At 37.1% G+C, this 21440-nt stretch overlaps 1 protein-coding gene across 4 annotated transcripts in view; it reads left to right on the top strand.

Moving 5' to 3' along the window:
* LOC105047923 (uncharacterized) overlaps positions 1 to 20882 on the top strand; it is a 28937-nt gene extending 8055 nt beyond the window's left edge. For 2 of the 4 annotated variants that reach the window (XM_010927060.4, XM_010927059.4), the window contains exons 7-13: positions 4534 to 4584; positions 9541 to 9645; positions 9777 to 9821; positions 10652 to 10763; positions 15248 to 15450; positions 19050 to 19136; positions 20185 to 20882. In XM_010927060.4, coding sequence (XP_010925362.1) covers positions 4534 to 4584; positions 9541 to 9645; positions 9777 to 9821; positions 10652 to 10763; positions 15248 to 15450; positions 19050 to 19136; positions 20185 to 20361 — 780 coding nt within the window. In that variant the 3' untranslated portion in view covers positions 20362 to 20882. Of the gene's footprint in view, positions 1 to 4533; positions 4585 to 9540; positions 9646 to 9776; positions 9822 to 10651; positions 10764 to 15247; positions 15451 to 18273; positions 18325 to 19049; positions 19137 to 20184 lie in introns of those variants that run through there. The other 2 variants (XM_010927064.4, XM_073260578.1) reach the window with 2 other exon arrangements.
* Positions 20883 to 21440: the final 558 nt, after the last annotated feature.

Genomic DNA, 21440 nt, shown 5'->3' with positions numbered 1-21440 from the left:
ATAGTTCTGGTTGTGTTGCAATGCATAGAACATACTTTGAATTTTGAAGGCTTATATAATTTTTATAACAAGAATGTCGAAAGATTCATTTTGTAACTCTGGAGGTATATGATATTTGCCAAATTTGTTTTCTTATTTTCCCATATAATAATGCAGACATGGCTTTTCTAGCTGTAGAAATAAGTCCTTTTTTTGGGGTTGACAACTGTGTGATCTTTTATTAAAATTCATTCTGGGGTTCTAAATAACATCTTTTTAGGTTTAGTATATCATGTTTTGGCTTAGCCATAGCCTCTTGAGATATGTATTTTTGTGTACCAAAAGGGAATTCCTTGCACTGAGAATCCTATATCCTATTGATGGTTCACCGAACCAATGTCGGGATATACACTGGTTGGCAGGTGGTATGGTGCAGTACGGGTCTGTACTTGTGCTGTCCTGGTCCATTTCGGACTTTTTGTGAAAAAACAAATTTTGAACTGAAGTCGGCACATGATTTGCCAACTTCAATTCAAAATTCAAAAATAAAAAGGAGGAGGAACCGGTCTGTTCTCTTTTTGCTTCGTTTTCTTTCTCAGAGAGAGGGAGAGGGAGAAAAGTAGAGAGGAAGAAAGAGAGAGGGAGAGAGAGAAGGGGGGTGTGCTAGGGAAACCCTAACCCTAACCTGGCCCAAAGAGAGAGAGAGAAGGGGGGAGGGTGAGAGAAACCTTAACCCTAACTTGGCCCCGCGCGCGCGTGCACGAGAGAGAGAGAGAGAGAGAGAGAGAGGGTGGAAGAGCTTAGCGAAATCATGTGGTGATCCTTCCATGGCCTAGGAGGCGGGGTGGTGTTTACAAGTGGGTTGGGGGGGGGGGGATGAAATCAAGTTGTGAGGGGGGAGGGGGATAGTTGTGAGCGAGCTGGAACCATTTTAATAGTGGGGGAGGGGGTTGGGGAGGTTTAATAGCCGAACTGTTTTATTAGCCAAAACCATGCTGGTCCGCGACTGGTCTGGTTCGGCAGATGCTGATCCTACCATTTGTTAGCACCAACATACTTTGCCTAAGCATATCATCTGTTATATCTATTAGGGACAAAACCTGTATCCTACCATCCCGATTCAGTGCAAACCTCCTGCTTGTCTTATGACAAAATCTTCTCATTACCATTAAGACAAGAATCCTTTTTGTTAATTTGTTTCATTAATTTTGTTTCATTTGTGCAAACCTAAGGATCCTTTTACCGTACAGCAGATCAGATGCAGTAAGATCTGATTCAGGTTTATGATTACTTTAGACTGAGCATTCAGCCATCGGTGGCTCTTCTGAAGATGATAGCTGGTGTTCTGTTAATTTAAAACTAATCTTGAGTTGCATGTTTTATGCAATGTTGATTTACCTATTAAAATTGATACTACATTCCATTGTTAAACTCTACCAGCTGCTTGTTTAATAACAAGAAGGGTTTTTCATCCTTGCATTTGTTAAAAGGTTATGTTTTGCTATTCAGGAAGTCCATAGATATTCTATGATTTATTTACCAGCGCTGTTTGCTAGGCCTGATGTTATAAAATAGTGCTCGCATGACTAGCATAAATGGCTGCAATTGCAGCTGAATCTAGAAGGGATAATTGTGTTTGATAATATAGAACTTCAGAATGGTGAGATAAGATGGAAGACAGATGATGCAACCCCTACTCTGGATGAAACAAGGGATCTAGTTGCTATACTTTGAAAGAATACTAGGGCCAGTATGTTTCTTGGGGAGTTTCAGTGGTCCGTTCATTTTCTTTCTTTCCTTCCTTTTTTTTTCATGTCTTTTCATTGTAATGGAAAAAGGTCATATCTAAGGGGTTGGCATGTATTTTTGGTGGTTATAGTGAGGTGACCAACTTTTCGAACATATGATAGCAGATAGTTATTACTATTAGGTGAGCTTATCATGTTACGAAAATCTTATTATATTTGAATTCCTAATTTTGGTTTGTTTAGTATTATAATCTAATCGAGACATTAAAGAACTTATAAAGTTACTTGGAGCATTGTCATTTGCTAGCTGTTTACAGTTGTTGGGGAGAAAATGGGAATGTGATTTATTTAGAACATATTTAGCAGACCTGCTTGGTGCCAATAGGATTATTCTTCATTCCTTCTCCTTTCTCTGAAATTTTGTGGACAAATGGGCAACCTGAGTTGGCTGGCTGCTTTGGATAAAGAGCCTATATTTTCTTTTGTTCTGCTCTTTTCTCTGATGTTAGTTCAGTTAGGTTCTAGAATGTGTTAAGTAGCATAAGCATCTTGTATATAATAAACCAATGATGTGTATCGACAAGACGAAGCTGAGATGGCTGGATAGCTGGTCATATTTGTTTATATGCATGTATACATATATGTGGAATCTATTTTTTGATCTTTTCAAAAGTAATATGTTGACAATAGTTGTATGAGCTTTAAAATCTAGTTCTATTAAGATATAACTGGCACTCCAGCATGTCTTTGAACCTCAATCTATTTTTGACGGTTCAATGCCATACGATCGGAAGTCATAAGGTTGTGTTACAAGAATCGTATTTCTTATTGTTTGTGGAGACATTTTTGTGCCCCTAGCTTGGACAAGAACTAGCAAAACATGATCGTACGTCCTAAACTGACAAAGCCTATGCATGGGTTTTTTTTCTCTTTTATCTTTTGTCACGGCACCTTGTCAAGCTTTGTGTTGACATTTACAGTAGAATGGTCACTGCCACCTTCAACCAAAGGGTTAGTTGAAAGTTACTATCTCACCTTAAATGGACACAAGCCCAAGCCCGTATTATTTCGTCTTCTCCATGACCTAAATTTGATGCAATATCATAAAGTTGGCCAATTTGTGCGGCAACCTTTGCAATCATTTTTTATCTGGTTGCTTGTTGCATTGTTTTTGGTTGGATTTATTAGATTCTTTCAAGCTATGTGAAGATTTAGTCCATTGATTCTATCATTATTAGGTGCTAGAGTTGAAAAAATTGTTCATAATGTGCAAGTGGGTCTATGATTTTTTTTTTTTTTTTTTGAACAACTAGGAGTGGTGGAAGAATTGGGTAAGGGCGGGTGGGATTCAAAGTAGACACAAATCACTGATATCAACACCCGATGACTACCAATTGAGCTAGTTGGCACAAAGGGGTGCAATTGAGCTGAATTGCTCGAGCCGGACTCGAGTAAACTATTATTGATCTCTAGTCGAGCTCGAATAACCCAAACAATTTTTCAAGTCGAGCTCGAGTAACAAAATACTCAACTCAAAGGCTTGTAAGTCTGATCGAGTGTGTGTGTGTGTGTGTGTATATATATATATATATATATATATATATATATATATATATATAAAATAATAATAATATTATTATATTTTATTTATATTATATATTATTAAGTTAATATTTAAAATATAATATTGATATTTTTTAATCTAACTTTACTCCTAACTTTTAACTGTATTTTTAAATTATGACTAAGGTTCAAATTGAGCTCAAACTCAAGCTCAAGTATGACTTGATTGATATTTGAGTCAAGTCGATCTTATGTATTATTATTACTCTTTTTTGATCGGGCCGAGTTTGAGTTTGAGTTTGGATATTAACTCAGATCGATCTCAAGTTGAGTTTCGAGCCTGAGAATTTTGAATTGAGTCGAGCTCGAGCCTCTAGCTACTCGGTTCGACTCGATTGCATCTCTAGTTGGCACCTTCTTGTTTGATGCTTATTGACTTCCATAAGTCTGTCAATGTAAGGAGACCTAATTTATGTTGTTTATGATTGACAATGCATGTTGGAGCTTCAAGGGAATCGATATGTCAATGTTCTATTTTTTTTTCTTGTTTTAGCAGGTTTTCTGCAAATTTTAATGTCCCTTTATTCCAATCGAGTGTGATGATGCTGTTGAGAATTTTTTCTAAGAAGTCTATGGAGAAGAAAAAAGAGAAATGAGTATATCGGAGAGTGATGGCTCCTTTTCCAAATAAAATTTGTGGGCGGAGTCTGGTTTCTTACTTTCAAGTGTATTTTTAAGAAGGCTGAAGTTTTGGGAGTTCTAATCGGCTTGCTCCCATTGATGACCTTTACTCCTTTTTTGGCCTTTATTGGTAATGGCTATTACTAGTGGGCTAGTGGGCAATTTTTAGCTGGTTGCTTTTTGGATAAAGCATGCAGGTTAACCTTTTTACTTTCAACTTTTATGTTTTACAAGTCATAAATTCGACACATACATAAACATTTTCCCTTCTTTTCATCTGTTTGATCTTGAACTGCATCTCAAAAAGTTGTATGGCTGTGGTATGCAAGCAATTTTATTTTTTATTTTTGGCTCAACGTAATGTAGATGGAATGTATGACCTATGTTAGAGGCTTGTCATGGATGTGCGCCATAGTTCTAAGAAGTTATATGTATGCCAAATTTAGTTGTTTTTTGGGTGTATTTTTGCCCTATGTTTGATGTTATTAAGTTGTTGAATTGTCCTTCTTTATTGTGGTATACTGGTATGTATATTTCTTATTCTATTTTATTTTTTAACCAGAGGTCGGGTTATGAAGTTTATCTGCTGGAAGCTCCATACAAGGATCCAATGGTGAGTTCCCATTTGTTGTTGTTGTTTTTTTAAAGTAGTAAGATGACGTTTGCAATCTCGATATAGAGGAATATACCAGTCCGGTGCTGGTATAATAAGGTATCGAATCAAATTGTACCGACACTCAGTATGCAGAAACGTACTGGTTCAGTGCTGATCACTATTTGTGCTGTCTTTATGTTTTCAATTTTTTTGATTTTAAAGAGTATTTAAGGTTTATGGATCTTTGTTTGTGATTTTAAGGGTGTTTTAATGTTATTTGACTTTATATTGATCTCAAGAGACCACATGATTGCTTAATAGATGATGCAATCATAATAATTAAACATAAATTTGTAATAATTAAACATAGCTTGCATATTTTGAGGTTGAATATATATATATATATATATAATCGATTTGAATTATAAAATACATATGGGCATCTAGTCCCTTGTGGAGTGTCCATGCTGCTCATAGAAATCAGGTTCTTTTTCGTAGTCTGGGCCTCTTGGATATCCACCTTGGTACCAATCCACTATCGGATATTTGGCTGACCATCCCACAGCCATTTGAGAGAAGATAATAGTGGTGAAATTTGACCCGTAATCTGGTTAAAGCTGTGGAGGATAGTAACTACTCAAATCCGATGTCTCAGATGAAGGATAGGCATACAGCTCGTATCTGACTATGCAGGATAGGATGCAATGTACAGTGAGGATCTTGAAAAATGTGGGGATCTTACTTCACGTGCTATATTATTACGTGCGTTAGTGCAGTGTCCTGAACCACCTTGTGTGTCTCATCTCCTATATGTGCTTAATTATCACTTATTTTTGAAACTTATTTGAAACCATAGCCATGTCTGAATTTAAACAGATTGTTATCCAAATACGATAGCAAGTTGTAAGAATTTCGTGTCAGGGCATGCATGTGCGTTTTAAAATTTTTTTTTTAAACAACGCAGCAGAATAGAAGATTAAAATACTTTTTAATCTAAATCATACATGCATAAAATATAGAATACAAGGATCTACTTCATATGATGAAATTGAACATATGCTGAATTTTATGCTGAAATTAAATATGTGATCGAATCACATATCTGTTTCGCAATTTCTTTCTTCGAATCTGGATCTGGAAGAGAGTAGGTTCTTCTTTAGCCATGCAAGTGCCCAACCTCTACGGATATCCACTCAGGATCAGTCTGGAACAGTCCTGTATGGTGTTGATCTTTTTTCTCCAAGAACGATCATCTTGTGAATCTGAACGAAGCTTGAATCGCGATCAACTCTTTGATCTTTTTTTTTATCTTTTTCTTTTTTTCTTTTTTTGCTCTTCTTTCCTTCATTATGAAGCAACTAAGGTCTGAAAATCAGCCACCAAGTGGGACGCCTAAGCTCTTTTTGGGCGTGGAGATGGAGGACGCCCAACACCTTGGGCATTGGAACTAGAAGGAAGAAGAGAGGGAGAGGCATGGGGATTTTATGGGAGGCATGGGGTTGTTGGAAATCTAATGCTTAGAGCCTTGGAGGAGGCCCCTTTAAATAGACAAAAAATTTGAATCCTAAGATATTTGACCCCCTTTAGGAGATCCAAGAGGTGCCAACTATTGGAGCCTTTTTACCCACTTTCTCATATGCCACATGGGGCTTAGGGGATGCCCCATACTGGTCCCACACGCCCTCTATCATGTGGGCACGCTCAACTTGATCAAATCAAGTGGCGTCCCAATGCAAATGCAAACAATCAAGAAATTTCATTAAGGGTTTCAACTCTTAATGCATATGATTCAAAATTCTAGGCACCCAACAATTGAAGTCCGATAAATCTAATTCATTGAGATTATTAATAGGTAATTAACTCGAATTAATCTTATCAAATAAATAATTCAAGTGCAAAGAGAAAATTGGGTTCAACCATGTGCTAGCAAGGTTACTCTGAATTCAATTGGATTTTTCTAAAGTCAGTTGAGACTTCATAAGTCCAATTGCTTATTTCAGGTCTAATCTCTTTGTTGTGTGACCCCATAGGTTCAATTCTATCTGGTAGTGAGATATATAATGATCTTTATCATAGTATCATTGAACTCTTGTCAATGGATCGGAACGATTTCACTCTAACTCATCAAAGATTGTCGATCCTGAGCAGCTTTAGTGAGCTCTCATAATCCATCAGTGACACCTAGCAGTATGTAGTGGCAATCCAATAGAACTGAAATAGAATCTCAAAATGTAGTTCACATGTGATTCAATCCCTCTACCGTGAGTTTCAACTACATGACAGGTCATGGATAAATCGTCAAACCTCATCATCAGTCATATGATAGATTCGATTAGTTCGTCCAATTGTGATTCTTATGAAAATTTTTTTCCATCAATCATACTGCTGTGGTCACAGACTCCCGGACTTAGCCTCTTAAATCTCATAGGACTACTCTTCTCTATCAAGGTCGATAGATTTCATCTAGATACGCATCCTACTCCTACAGTGGATCAACTGTCATCAATATCCACTACAAGATCTCAACGAGATCATGTTTATGTGTCAGTCAAACTTCAGCAGCCTCACTGCGAGCAATCGTACCATCGCAGATCAAAGGACCATTCACACAACTACAGCATCAAGACGATCACTGACGATCGAATAGAAATTCAAGTGATCTTTCGTATGGTCATGCTCAGTACTAGTTCTCTAACAACTATTCATACTCGTCGCTCGGTGTCTTTATACTGTAGACTAGAGGCTCATCTATACCGAAGGAAGCGATCTGTACGCTGATCTATTCGGATCGATTACTGTCCTCATGATGATACTATGATTGGGAGTATTTAAGAATTTTATACATATCTCTAATTCTCAACACTTTGAGAATATGTATCGAAGTATTAATTTCATTGATGATTCAAAGACACATCACACTTGAATGAATATCAAACTTGTCCTTTTATTGATTAAATCAATGTATTAAGTACAAAATTGTGTCTTAGATTTATTACAATGTGTCAGCCATTTTGTCTTCTAGGACATACATCTAACACAAGTAACATGCATATTCCCAAACATGCTGTCTTCTTTTTATTTTTTAAAATATTATTTTAATATAATTATTTTAATATTAATTTTTTAATCTAAAAATGTGATGAACAAGAAATCATGATTTCTTCTTCATTGGATGATCATCCTTAGATCTATAGCATACCATGAAATATTTTGGTACGATGTTATCTGATTTTACCAATTTTTGGCCTTTTTTAGGCATAAAAATTAGGAAAACAGAGGAATGAAAAGGAGGGAGGGAATTATACCTAATTTGTTTGGATTTTGGGTGGTTCCGGTGTTGGTTCATATTGTGTCCCTACCCAATAGGTCAAACTGACCTGGCTCTTTATTGGTTTGGCCCAAACCAAGTGTTTCAGGTCAGCTTCTTAGACCCTGGGTAAATAGTTTTAGATATGCCGTTACATGGAAGTAGGTGATAGGGGTGGCAATTCATGTTGGCGGGTCATGAACGGGTCAACCCGTTTACGACACGACCCATATAACCTAAACATGAACACGACATGATTATTAAATGGGTTAGAATTTACAATTCGTACACGGACTACTTATTAAATGGATCATGCGCGTAATCCGATTATTAAACGAGTTATGTCGGATCGACATGAACACGACATGTTTATAACACGATTAACAAAATTGACAAAAAATCCCTAAAAAAAAAAAAATAAACCTAATTTTTTGGGGGGTTCAGCTAAACTGCAAAAGAATATCAATATGTCTAAATTAAAGCAATTTTTGTTAGATTAGAATGGTTAGGTGTTGTTAGGGTTTAGATTGTTATGGACTGGACAGAAATAACTTTTCTTTTTAATAAATTTACAAAAAATTATTTCGGGTTTGCGAGTCAACCTGCGAATGATACGGATTTTGCGGGTGTAATTGTATCGACCCGTTTTCGACCCGAATCCGCATAAGCTCATCCCGAAACCGGATTTTTCTGTGTCATGTTTGTGTCGGGTTTGTGTGTCGTGTCAAAAATTGTCACCTCTATAGGTGAACTTATAGATAGAATTTGCTGTGATTGATCTGGAGTTCCAGAGGCTTTGTTGGGGAAAGTTTTGATCGCAACTATTCATCTAAGAACCTTAAATAAAGGATATTTTAATTTTTCTTTACAATATCCATTAGTAGGTTCACTGTTGATTATTATTAATTTTTAATTATGATAACATTCTTAAAGAACTGATAATGTCTCTTTTCAAAAAAATAAAGTTCTAATATCAAATTACAGCAGTGTACGAATTGAGCTGTTCAGCAAGCCATATAACTAGCAGTTCTTTTTCACAACTTTTGGGCTTCATATCCCCACACTCAATTGCACACACCACATGCTTTTTTTCATTGGTATTTGGTAGGAAACACTAGCATAGATATTGGGGATCAAGCTTATAGGTGAGATAAGTTATGGTAAAACGATCAGCATAAACAATGCTTTATAGTTTAGATAATTTTGTTGCTTATGACTATTTTCTTTTTCTTTGAAACACTCATCATTGCTCATAGATCAGAATGCAAATATTCAATCAGAGCTCATAGAGCTTTCTCATTAGTCTTATGTAAAGAATATATAATGCAGACTAACTGATCATTACATCAGCTGAGGAAAGATACCAATACAACAGAACACATGATGGATCTTTGAAATGGTTAGAATCATTTGTTAATAATGAGTTTGATCTGTTTTACACAGAAGTTCTGATACATGTTATTTTTCTTTGGTATGTTTTATAGTGCGTTCTTGGTTATTTAGCTAACCGGAGATAGTTGGGCAAAGGCTTGATGGTTGACAGTTGATGATGACTATAATCGATATTCTGTTTCTTTCTTCTTGTCGATGTCATATACCAACTTTATGTTTAAACCTTGCTTTTCTTACTAATTTAGCATGTTTTAAAATCTCCATGGAAAAAACAGGGTTGTGCTGCTAGGAATGTGCATGGCTTCCATGTAGATGATATACAAAAGATGGCAGCGCAATGGGAAGAAGCTCCATCATTGTACCTGCAATTGGACATTCAGGTATGTCTTTAGTTTCTCTAGTGATCAACATAAGACCAATCATTTATGGGGGTTTTCAGTTTAATTGTCATCTTTTTATATGTTATTTGGTACATTTCTCATGTTCTAATGCACTTTTATGGACTTTGCAGTCATTATTCCATGGGGATGATCTGAACGAGCACTCTATACAAGAGGTAGTTTAATGTAGTATATGCATCATTGTTTTCGCTGTTTACGGTTACTGCATCTGAAGTATTATGATATGTTTGGTAGGATGATTTATGGGTCATTTTTCAGTTTCATTTTCTCCAAACCTTATGTTTCTTTCACCTCTTCATCTATTTATGAAGTTATTCTCAGATAAACTATGCTTTGCATTCCAAGTTTTTAATGAGGATGTATCCCACATGGTCTCTTAATTAACATGAACTAAGGGTATGCCTACATGTATTCTCCTATCCAATGTTGGATCTATTATTTAGGGATATCAGAATTATTGAAATCTTGTGGATAACTGGCTCATTGTTGATATACACTTATTTGGATGTATGAGATAATCATAAACTGTTGTTGTGTTTATATAAGGTATCTCTCAGCTTTTGCTTTGCTAGGATTTGAAGAGCTGAAAGTGCCTGCCATCATTGATTGGCAAGTTTTCTGCTGGGCCTGGAATAGCATGTGGCATAGCCCCATGCCAATGCGTGCCCATGTATGCCATCATGTTCTGAACACTTACTGAGTTACTGTGCTAATACTAGGCCAGCATAGCACTTAAAATCTTGGTGCTATAGATAGGATAAGAAATTCTTGGAATAGGTTTTGCATTATTATGGTCCTTTTTTGAGAAAAAATTCCTCTCTTTAGCTTGATCTCTGCATTTTAATTTGTCTTTGTTGATATTTTGTTATGTTTATAAATGGTCATCCCCATCCCCCACCATATATATTAAACAGCAAGTTACTGTCAAGAATTCTGGCAGAAAGAGTCAGAAAATTATAATATTTCTCATTTTTCCTATTGGCAGGTGGACATGGATATGGATGATTCAGACTGCGCTGATGAAGCACCAAAATTGCTGGATAAGGAAGATCTTAAGCTGACAGATCCAAAATCATTGGGTAATGCACCTGATGATGGTATGTCTTAACTTGCATTTGAAAATTTTAGTGGACATAATACAACTTCCATCATTTAGGTTTTTCTTTGCTTGCATCATTTTGTGAGCATGTGTAACATGGGCATGTGGTTATCTTGCTGCTGATATGATGTTGATGAGCTTATTGGCTAAACTGTATCTTTTTTTTATCAGTTCTGTAGGATTAACAAGGTCAAAAAAGAGTTGTGAATGCCGAGCATCATCTTTTAGGGTATTAAGCCCAATATATATAGTTACAAATACCAAAACCTTTAGGTGCAAGGTTGGCTATATGAATTCCGGGACCCATATCAGTTGGCCGGCTGTAACTGGGGTATCATACTGTGCTATTCCAGGGTGTATGGACACCGCACGGGTTGGAGGGGGAGGGGAACACGGACAAGGAGAGAGAGGAAGAGAGGGGAGGGGTGGGGGGAGGCTGAGAGAGGGTGGGAGGGAGGAGCCCCTTTTTAATTTGCCAGCTTCAAATTGAAGTTGGCAAACCGGTTCCCCTTTTCTAAGTGAAGTTTGCAACTGGTTTGCTGACTTTAGTTTGAAGCTGGCAAATTAAAAAAGGGCTCCTTTGTTTCGTTTTAAGATAGGGGAGCCTTTATCGACTTGCTTTTTCTGGCCTCCCTCCCTTTCTCTTGGCCTCTCTCTCTTCCTCTCTTTCTCCATTTTTTCCTCCCATCCTTGTGTCTATCTTTGCCTCCCTCTTCTTCCCTCCCTCCCTCTTCCCCTCCTCTCTCTCTCTCTCTCAGTTTTTCTCTCTTCCCTTCTTTCTTGCATGATTTTTGAACCAACGTGCGGAACTGTGCTGGTTCACTGTCGGTATGGTTCAGTAGGCCTCAAAACGGGTTTCAGGGCGACAATGAACCTTGTTCAGGTGCAAAAGACTTATTTGAACACATGAATGTATGGAATAATCATGTGCTTGTACACATTGCTCGGCAATAATTACCTGTGGCAACGTTTCTGCACAAACTCATAGTGGATTGTGGTCTTTGAGCCTGTCAGACAATAACCTTAAGTGCGATGTGGAGTTATGAAGGAAACTAATGTTGGTGTAGGTTATCCATTGTCAGTGATAAAGCACGTGAAGTGGCCTCATTTTTGTATGTTCTGACTCATTGTTTTGTTATTTACTGGTTTTGTAGCAATTCAGTTTACAATCTCGCTGTTGGGTAAAGGAATATGGATTCTAAAGTCATGATGATGGTTACGACAAATGATGATGAAGGATGATGGCATTAAACAATAGTCAACTTCAGGGAGACAGTACATTAGTATTCTTTTACCAGTGTATCTTAGGTCATTGCAAAAACTTTAAAAGCTAGTGCCTAAGTGTTGGTTTGTATGATTTTTATTTAGTGGACGTTGATTCAAGAATCTCGTTCCAAATAAGAGGAAGATATAATACATTGGGAGTGAGAGACAATGAAGAGTTGCAGAAGGAAGTAAACAAGAGTTGAATAATGAGCATGATGTTGAATGCTGACAAATTGGTCGGCAATGTGCATTGCCAGGGAGAGAAATGAGAAGGTTGATAAAAATTGCATTTTAATCTTTGTATCATGGGAGTTGGACACAATCAATTTCTATATATTGCTTTTGTCTGAGAAATGCATCATGCAATTAGAGGACATCTTTAGACCAATATGCCTCAAAGAAAAGATTTGAGACCCTCACTTTGCTGTTGGTGCTGCTTTGCGGAAAACGGTCGTCTAAGTAATTCATTGACAATTATTGTGTCACTAACTAGGAGGAGAATGGCTCAATCATGGAAACCATGTGTAAGTGATGATATATATATATTTTTTTTGAAAGTTTCCATTGAACTTGGTATCAAGAATCAATCATGTTAAGAACATTCTAAGCAACACCTATGCCTATGTGAGAAGACTTAATAGCACAAAATGTGCTACTTGGTGTGATATCCCTATCAAAGAATCTTGTTTGGGACTTCATTTCAAATCCCCTTGTAATGCATTCAACGCCAACCTGTTTTATTTTTTTCTTTATTATTATTATTATTTGCTTTGAATGTTTTTCTCTCTAAACCATTTTTTAGATTAATAGTAGTTTAGTAACTTTAGTTTTTTGTAGTAGTGCATCTAAGTCGATGTTTCAAGTTTGATATCATAAATCCATTAACAAAGCTACCTAGTAGATTTTCATGGTAGTGCTTCCAACTTATTCCTTAAAGAGTATTACTTCACCTTACTCATGCCTAATTTTTCACTCAAGCTACGTGGTTTGAGATTTTAGTTGGTGTGGTGGGAATCTGTTGTATGCCAAGAAGCTTGCTGCGAGTCATATGGAAGTTAACTATGAATTCATGATGATTGTGTTGGAGGGGGTTCTTCAGATCCATGTGATAGAGAGGCTAGCCATAGTAATGTGCACAAGCATATACCAGGTCATCGGCTATGGTCGTACGCTTCATCAATGTTCATGCCATGCTTCTATATTAACACATGAGCAACTTGCAAGTCCTTCCAGAACCTAACATGACAATCATGAAGGGTTAAATTAATTTATTGTGGTTAGTGATAGCCCTGCCATATGGGAAGAAACAGGATGTCATGTTTTGGTTTGCCTGATAACCTAAAGTTCTTTTTGCCAGTCTTTACATTTTAGGACCTAATGCTAGGATTCTTTCTCTTGATATGCATGAACAGTTTTAGGGACTTAAATTTTACTTAGTATCTGGTAAATATGACAGCAAGTCAACTTGATCTGTCATTTCGGCATAATGATGTGATGCTGAACGTTGTGAATCTTTCGGACCACAATGTAGATATGGGGAGTGGCTGGGGGCATGGATCTGTCAGCATGTGCACTAGACAATCTGATAGCATTCACGCGCTGGATATGGGAAGATAGCTTGTAGTTTGGAGGCAGCATGATCTTGAAGTTTCAGCTCATCTTCATAGTAAATGATTGAGGTATGAAGAGAAGAAGAGAGCTAGAGATAAAAGCAACTCAATGTTAAGAGAATGCCCAATTCTTTGAGCTAGGGCATTTGAAGAAGATAGTAATTTGCAGCAGAGTTGAATATGTCAATGATATATCTAGATGATGGAGCAAAGCGGCATCGTCAAAAAGGAGAACATAATGACAATTTGATCTGCAAGTTATAACTGTTGAGTACTTGCACAAATAATGTATCATGCTGAAACAGATGCCTGACAAGATGAAAACATACATAGCTGCAATGCTTGTCATTGTAACTAGGAGCACATTTAGCAAAATCGGATGACAACTTGATGCTTTCTCTCGAAGAAAACAAACTTGCAAATCCATAAGCAAGCAGCCAAGAGTGTAACTGCTTAAAAGGAGCCAACTCGAACATGCATTGAGTAGTAATTACTGGATAACTTTGATGCAGTGGAGTATTAGACCTAGACTGGCACGGCTAGGAAGAATGTGTTACTTTGATTATGATATTAGTTCCCAGCAACAATATTATGCTTGATGGAGTGTTGGTGTGATTGCCAGGAGAGAGTCAAGCCTGCAGTACATCTGAGATAACTATCATAGATATTGCCTCTTTTTCTTCATTTTTAATGCAGAACAAAGGGCCAAGATACAGAAAGTTTTAGGCCAACCACAGCTTCAATAGCTTTAAGTTTATCATTTTGACAGTATGCACAGTCAGATTGATGATGTGCAGACCAATCACTAGGTCTCATTTCAGTTTTCGTGATAAAATAGTTTTGTTGTGAAGTCCTCCATTAACACCTGATAGACCTTTAAGCAATTATAGATTTTGAGACGTCTTATTTTTACAATTTCATTTTGTCAGCATTTGGACTCGGCAAGGAGTGATCTGCTTAATTGGTGAGGATTTGCATCTCCAGATGGTGCAGTTGTACATGTAGTTAATTCAGTTAAAGGGTTGGCAGTCTAGATCTAGTGCCTTTATTATGAATTAGTCAAGACAATAGCCAGTCTGTACATTTACAAAAGAGCAGTGCCCCTACACTTGGATGGCAATAGTACTCAGCTTTACTAAGAATTGATTTTATGTTGTGCACAACATTTGCTGAATGTGATTTACTTTGCTCTGTGTCTCTGTACATTTTATTATGGCTGGCCTACATCTAGTTTCTTGTGATCTGTTATGTAGAAACCTGAGGATCTTTTTTATGGTCCCGCATATGTACTCAATATTTTTATGGAATCTGAAAATCCTGATTTCTGTCTTTTTAGTGGAACTGTATACTAAGGGATCCTTTTTGGGAGTTGGCAATTGAGCACCATGCCATGGCCTAAGAATGGGAGTGATATAACAAATTAGTAAATTTTGTTTCAAAAATTGTTGGATTGGCATCTCTTTTACTAGTAGACATCTGACTTGTATGATAAAGATATAAAAACTTTCCTTGAAATGCATCTATATCTGCACAAATATGCTGAATGTTCACATTCACACAATATAATTGTTCATGATCTGCAGTAATAGATTCTTGTTTTGTTTAGGTTTATCAAAGGTTGGAGAGAGATGGGACTCTGAAGAAGAAGAAGAGCCGTTAGGAGTCAAAGAGCTAGAAAGGAGTAAATGGTCAAGAGATTTGGATGAGGACATTGAAAACTCAGAGGGCGCAGGAAAAAATTCGAATGCTCTTTCTGGACTGATTCAAGCATACAGCAAGAGTGAAAAATCCGTTCATTGGGGAGATCAGGTGTGCCTTGCACTTCAGTTGTGGCAATTAAGTGCTCATGGTTTCTTGAAGTTTCTTGTGCTTTGGTACCTAAGTAAATCATCAACATTCTTTATCATGTTTCTGTTATCTTATCAAGGAGTATTTATATTAAACTAAAAAATTAATCAAATTTTGTTAACATAGGTAAATAGTAATTTACGACTTTGTATACTTTCTGTTGGCAAATTTTTTTCTTGATTACATGTTTTTTGATATTGAATTTTTCGGCATCGTTGATCAAAATAAGGTTGTTTTACCATCATTAAGTACTGCCAAGTTATACATTTTAAGTCTTAATTCATTTGATGCTGTTTTATTGACGTTAAGGAATCATATGGATATTCCCGGCTCTGCTATCTGAGAGACATCCACATGTGGGTAGGAGGGATAACTGAATTAATATGTTGCAGAGCTTGCTAGTTTAGTATTTGAGATGGAGCAAGAGTATCCAACAACATCCATATATGTAATCTCATAAACCATTGAAAAATAGTATCAAAGATTGCCGACTCGGAACCAGATCCCGTGTTGGCTGGCCTGTGGTATGAGTAGGTACATCTCCGTATCGGATCCGAACCGATATGAAAATGGGGAATGAACCGGAGAGGAAAAGATAGAGAAAGAGAGAGGGGAGTACTGAGGGAAGGAATGTCGGAGGAGACGCCAGTGGAGGGCCGCGGAGGCTGTTGGAGGGCTGCCGAGGCCTCCCAGGCTCTCAATGGTCCTCCGCGATAGAAAATGAGAAGAGAGAGATAGATAGAGAGAGAGGGGAGAGGAGGGAGGGGAAGGCAGTGGGGAAGCCCCTGTTTCGAACAACGACAGCTGCAGGGGTGTTTTGGGTAGTCCGTCGGCTATTCAGCGGCCTCCCCACTGCCTTCCCCTCCCTCCTCTCCTCTCCCTTTTCCCCTCTCTTTTCTTGCATCTTATTGAGGACCATGGAGACCTAGCGGCTCGGTGGCCTTTCGGGGATTTCGACGGGCCACCGCCAGCCTTTCCCTTTTCTTTCCTCTCCCTTCTCTCTCTCTCTCTCTCTCACTCTTTCTCTCTTTCTTCCTCTCTTTCTTTCTCTCTTGCTATGTTTTCGCCGGCATTCCGAATCGAATGTTTGAACCGCACCGGTTAGCCGTCGGTATGGCTCGGCACGCTCCAAACCGGCCGGTTTTTTGGGATGGTTCGGCGAACCACGTGGTATGCTTTATCTTGAAAATCTAGAGAATGTGATCAGTGGCCTCTCCCATCTTTTGTACTCACTTCCTCTCCCTTCTCAAGCTGCATGAAGAGTTTTCAACCGGCAGGGTGTTATGAGCCACCAGATGTTGTCAGTGCTGTTTACTTTTTACTGTGCTTATAACTTTTGGTATGGCATGTTTAGCAGTATATGATACCAAAATGAATAGGTCATCTATTGTTGTACTCTTACATTTAAGTTTCCAATTTAGCATTGTATTAAAATTACAATTTTAGTGTAAGATATTAATTTATACGGTCCAGCATGTATTTTGTAACCTTTACCTAACATCTCACTATGTATTTTGTATTAGTTCATGTGTTTATGTCGCTTTATATATCAAAATTTGAGATAAATTTCTTAGTAGGTTTATTCAAATAAAGATATTGATGGGTGAGTCTTTTTGGTTGGATTAACTATGAAAGTGAACATGCATTAAGTTAAAAGATGTTGTAGAGGTAGACAGAATTGTATAGCAATTTAAGTTGCATGTGCATCAATTCTTTCTGTATGCTTGGGTTTCAAATTAACACAGATGGATGTATCCAAATTCAATTGGATATACATTAACTTTTTATGGGTGAATATGTAGTATCAGACCGATCTCTCTCTCTCTCTCTCTCTCTCTCTCTAAAGAAAAGGAACTTGTAATATCAGATAACTGTCAGTATGCACACATGCTTTTTTTTAAGAAGTGGCCTTTCATGCCCGCAATTTGTAAGAAATTCAATTATGGTGTACACATGGAGGAGAGTAAAGGGTTTTAACCTCAAATAAGCCACTTGCAAATAATCCATGATCACCATAGCCATTACTGTCTTTTTTGAAAACCACCATAACTGTTAAACCTTGTGCCTAGCTAGTTTGGGCCTTCTAGATATGCTTAAACCTAATAATATCCTAAACAATTATAACGGACCTGGTTTTAGGAACACATGACTCCAAATGGTTTAACTATGATGGACAATGCAGGGGATTGCTTAACCGAAGTAAACCTGATTACAGGTTTAAAGCTGCTAGTGAAGATGCTCGGCCACATTGTCCTCCTGACATCCTAAGCTTGCACATAGGTGCTTTCCCTGGCCTTCAGCTGGCAATCTCTAGTCATGTTCTGAACTTAAAATTGAGACTCTCTCCTTGTAATCCTTCAAATGAATTATGCCACTATTATAGGGCCTCACAAAATCATTGAGCAATAAAATGTTACTCTATGGGATGTGCATTGTTATGGTTCTAAGTACCGTAAAATTAGAGGAAAAAATACTTGGAGCTGTATTTCCGCTTTTCAGAACTGCTTGAATATAGTTATAGAATCATCAGATTTCAACTTTTTTCTTGTCCATCAGATGCAAGTAGCAGTTGGTCAATGGCTCATAGCTGTTGTTGATGATAGATATCCTATATAAAGATTCTTTATGTGACAATATGTGCATAAATATTGAATGGTGATTGATCCTAATTCCTAATTGCTTGCAAAAGATTAAAATAACCTGGCATTGAATATTATCCTATTTCTTAACCTTTCCACTCTACACTTCTTGCTGCTATTAATTTTGTACCTTGTATGTTTCCAGCCTTCTGGTCTATAGCGGTTACAGTGAAGATTTTCACGGGTGTTGCCACATGTAATTCCAAAATATACTTTTGAAGCCTCTTGATAAATGAGCTCTGCCACTCCAATGCCTGTCTTCAATCTTCTTTTCTTGCATGTGCACCAAACATGCTTCAAACTCTTTTTTTTTTTAGATCTGTATAATGAAACATATGGAAGTGATTGTGGTGTATAATGAACCAAGCAGTATGTTTTTGTATTTTCTTGGTGTTGTTAACTCGTTAGTGTAATCTTACCAAGTTTTTTGCTTTCTCACTTATTGCTGGTCTGAGCAGACTGTGACAAGATAATCTGGGATCTGTTTTTCTTCCTCATTATTATTAGTGGCCATTCACTTTGTTTGTTTGTTTGTGCTTTTCATATAGCTTTCTCTAATTGTCTCTTTCTTATCTGACCTTGTCACAATTTGTTTTCCAAGTAAGGAGCTTTCGTCCTTTTTTAGAAAAATTTTCTGGTTGCAAAAAAAAAAAATTTCTTTAAACCTCAGTATTAGTGCAGCTACAATTTAGCATTCTCTACTTTTCTCTTTGATCTCTGACCTTTTCATGATTTATTTTCTGAGCAAGAGCTTCCTTCTTTTTTTTGGTACCAAACAAGGAGTCGGTTTAACCATTTGGGAAAAAAGAATCCTTTTTTTTCTTTTACACCTCAATATTACTGCAGCTACATGTTTATTGAGGACTACAGATTATTATGGACTTATGATGACTTTTTGTATTGCTACTCATTTTTTTTCAGGCCGATAGGACTGGATTTTCTATTGCTGCTGCCAAGAAACGAGCCTCCTCATCATTAATAATTGGTCCAGGCTCTGGTTACAATTTGGTCTTGTGACCTATCTCTATTTACACTTGTCTTCCTCTTTTCATTTTCAGTAGGCCAATTTACGCTTTTAATAGTGATCAAATAATTTTATGTTTAAGTTTGAAGGTTTCCACATCTCACAAACCATCTTTCTTTATTTAAAACTATCTTCAATTTTTTTCCTATAAAAAAAAAATCTGACTGGAAAATTATTGATGTTATATTGAGTTGATCAATAACCATGTGGTCTTATTTTATTATAAAAACAAAGTGCTCTATGTAAATTCAAGTTAAAGAAACAAGTTTTATGGTGATTATATTTATATTCATGTATAATGTAACTCACCCAGCATGAATGGGCATCTATGTCTGAAGCCATGAAGTTCACCTCCATGAATGCACTCTCCTTTTATTATTTATGCCCTCCTTGTTTGTCTTTGTTTCATAAAAAAATACGGAGCACATAAAGGAACTGTGATAAAAAAATCTCGATTCACATTTTACCGTTGATGTTATCACAGTAGTGCAGCATATTTTCTTTTGTTTTGAATCATCAGGGTGCATCATTCATTTCAAATACTAGTGGGCATGCATGTTGCAAGCATAACCATAACCTTAACCATCTAGCCTTGTCCCACCTGTTTAGGTTTAGCTTCATGGATCCATGTTGACCAAGCATTCTGGTTCAGGTTAACCTTGAAAAGCCACCTCTGGGTTATTTGGTCTTTTCATATATTTTCTTAGAACCTCCACCCATATCCATGTTACTTTAGATCTTCCCCTTGTCTTGCATCCTTCAGTGTATATTAGCATCTTTATAAGAGCCACATCCAATCGTCATTATGCAAGCACCTATCATCTCAATCAATTATCAGTCGCTTTGCCCTTAACGTGTACAATTCCAAAGTAGATCCTGCAACTCCACTATACTCATTTTTTTTATTTCGCATTTTGTGCCATATGACATTTGTAGGCCTTGAAATCATCAGGCACGCATGCAAAGATTTCATGGTTTTCTTTTACCGTTCTCTGCCTTTTCTGTTCTAAAAAGGGTCTTGTGCCTTCTCAGGAGTCCAACCCATTAGTTGATAAAGAGGATGCTGTAGAGAATACTGGGAGGGGCAACATCAACGAGTCCAGGAAGAGATTTCATGAGCAACTTCGTGCTGAAAGGGAGTCCTTCAAGGCAGTTTTTGACAGAAGGCGTCAGCGCATCGGGGGCCTCTATGATGTTGAGGATGAATAGCAGTATTTCTGTTTGCTACCCATTAAGCAGGGCAGTCTGGTTCCTGACCTCGGATCTCTCGTGATCATGCTGCTGATCTTTTACTGGTCTAAAGGCAGGACACCCCACCTATAGGGGAAGCATGATGGGCTCAAAATGCTGAGAAGAAAGCATTTTTGACAGGGAAAAAGAAAAGTCTACCACAATTTTCTGTATGTTGGCTTTTTGTGTTTTATAATTTATTCAACTGTGTTTATGCTGGATTGATTCCAACAAGACACATTCTATTCAGAGTAGAACCACCATCCCAAAACCCCGTTTGAAGTGAGAGATCGGGTGGTCATTATTGATCAGAACTATCATTGTGCTGAATGTGTTGAATTTTCAATTCTTGCACCAAGGGGGAATGCATTACCACCTCGTGTTTATTTCTATGACAGGAGATGAAAATTGAAAGAAGAGTTTGATTTTGTAACAAGGGAATGATAATTGAAAGGACAATATGAAGCAGGGATTCAGCATTTGTAATGCACCATTTAATATTTTCGTTGTTCTATTTATAAATCTTGGTTATTTTTAGATATATCTGTAACGGTAAAAGTTGAACCTAGGTTTTTATAGCAGCAGCAGATAGTCTGACATGTCTGGCATGACATGCTGTTAACTTGATTCTTTAGTGTAAAAATACTGATTATTGGTAAATTCATTGAACGAGGAGTGCGTGGCATGTTACAGTTTTCCTATATATGGTTAATCAGCAACTCAGAGAGATTGTTAACATGCTGTGGGGGTGAAACATTATAATAATTGCTGCCTTATGACAGCCTGGTTGCACTGTCTTGGTTCAACAATACAAGGAAATAAGTATACCACGTCCATTAATTATTTCAATTTTTTTTCATTTATGATCTCAAAGAGGTGTAATTGTTTGAAACATGAGATACAAAAGAGGAATATGAACAATCTTTTATTTAATCTATATATATATATAGAGAGAGAGAGAGGGATTACAATAAAGTTGATCAAATTGGTCAGATCAAAATTTTATGATGGGAGTTGTATAAATGATTCAAGCTGTTGATTTATTATTTTAGATTATA

The sequence above is a fragment of the Elaeis guineensis genome, chromosome 7 (assembly GCF_000442705.2).
Source record: "Elaeis guineensis isolate ETL-2024a chromosome 7, EG11, whole genome shotgun sequence".
Classification (NCBI taxonomy): Eukaryota; Viridiplantae; Streptophyta; class Magnoliopsida; order Arecales; family Arecaceae; genus Elaeis; species Elaeis guineensis.
This window is presented reverse-complemented; position numbering and strand designations above follow the sequence as displayed.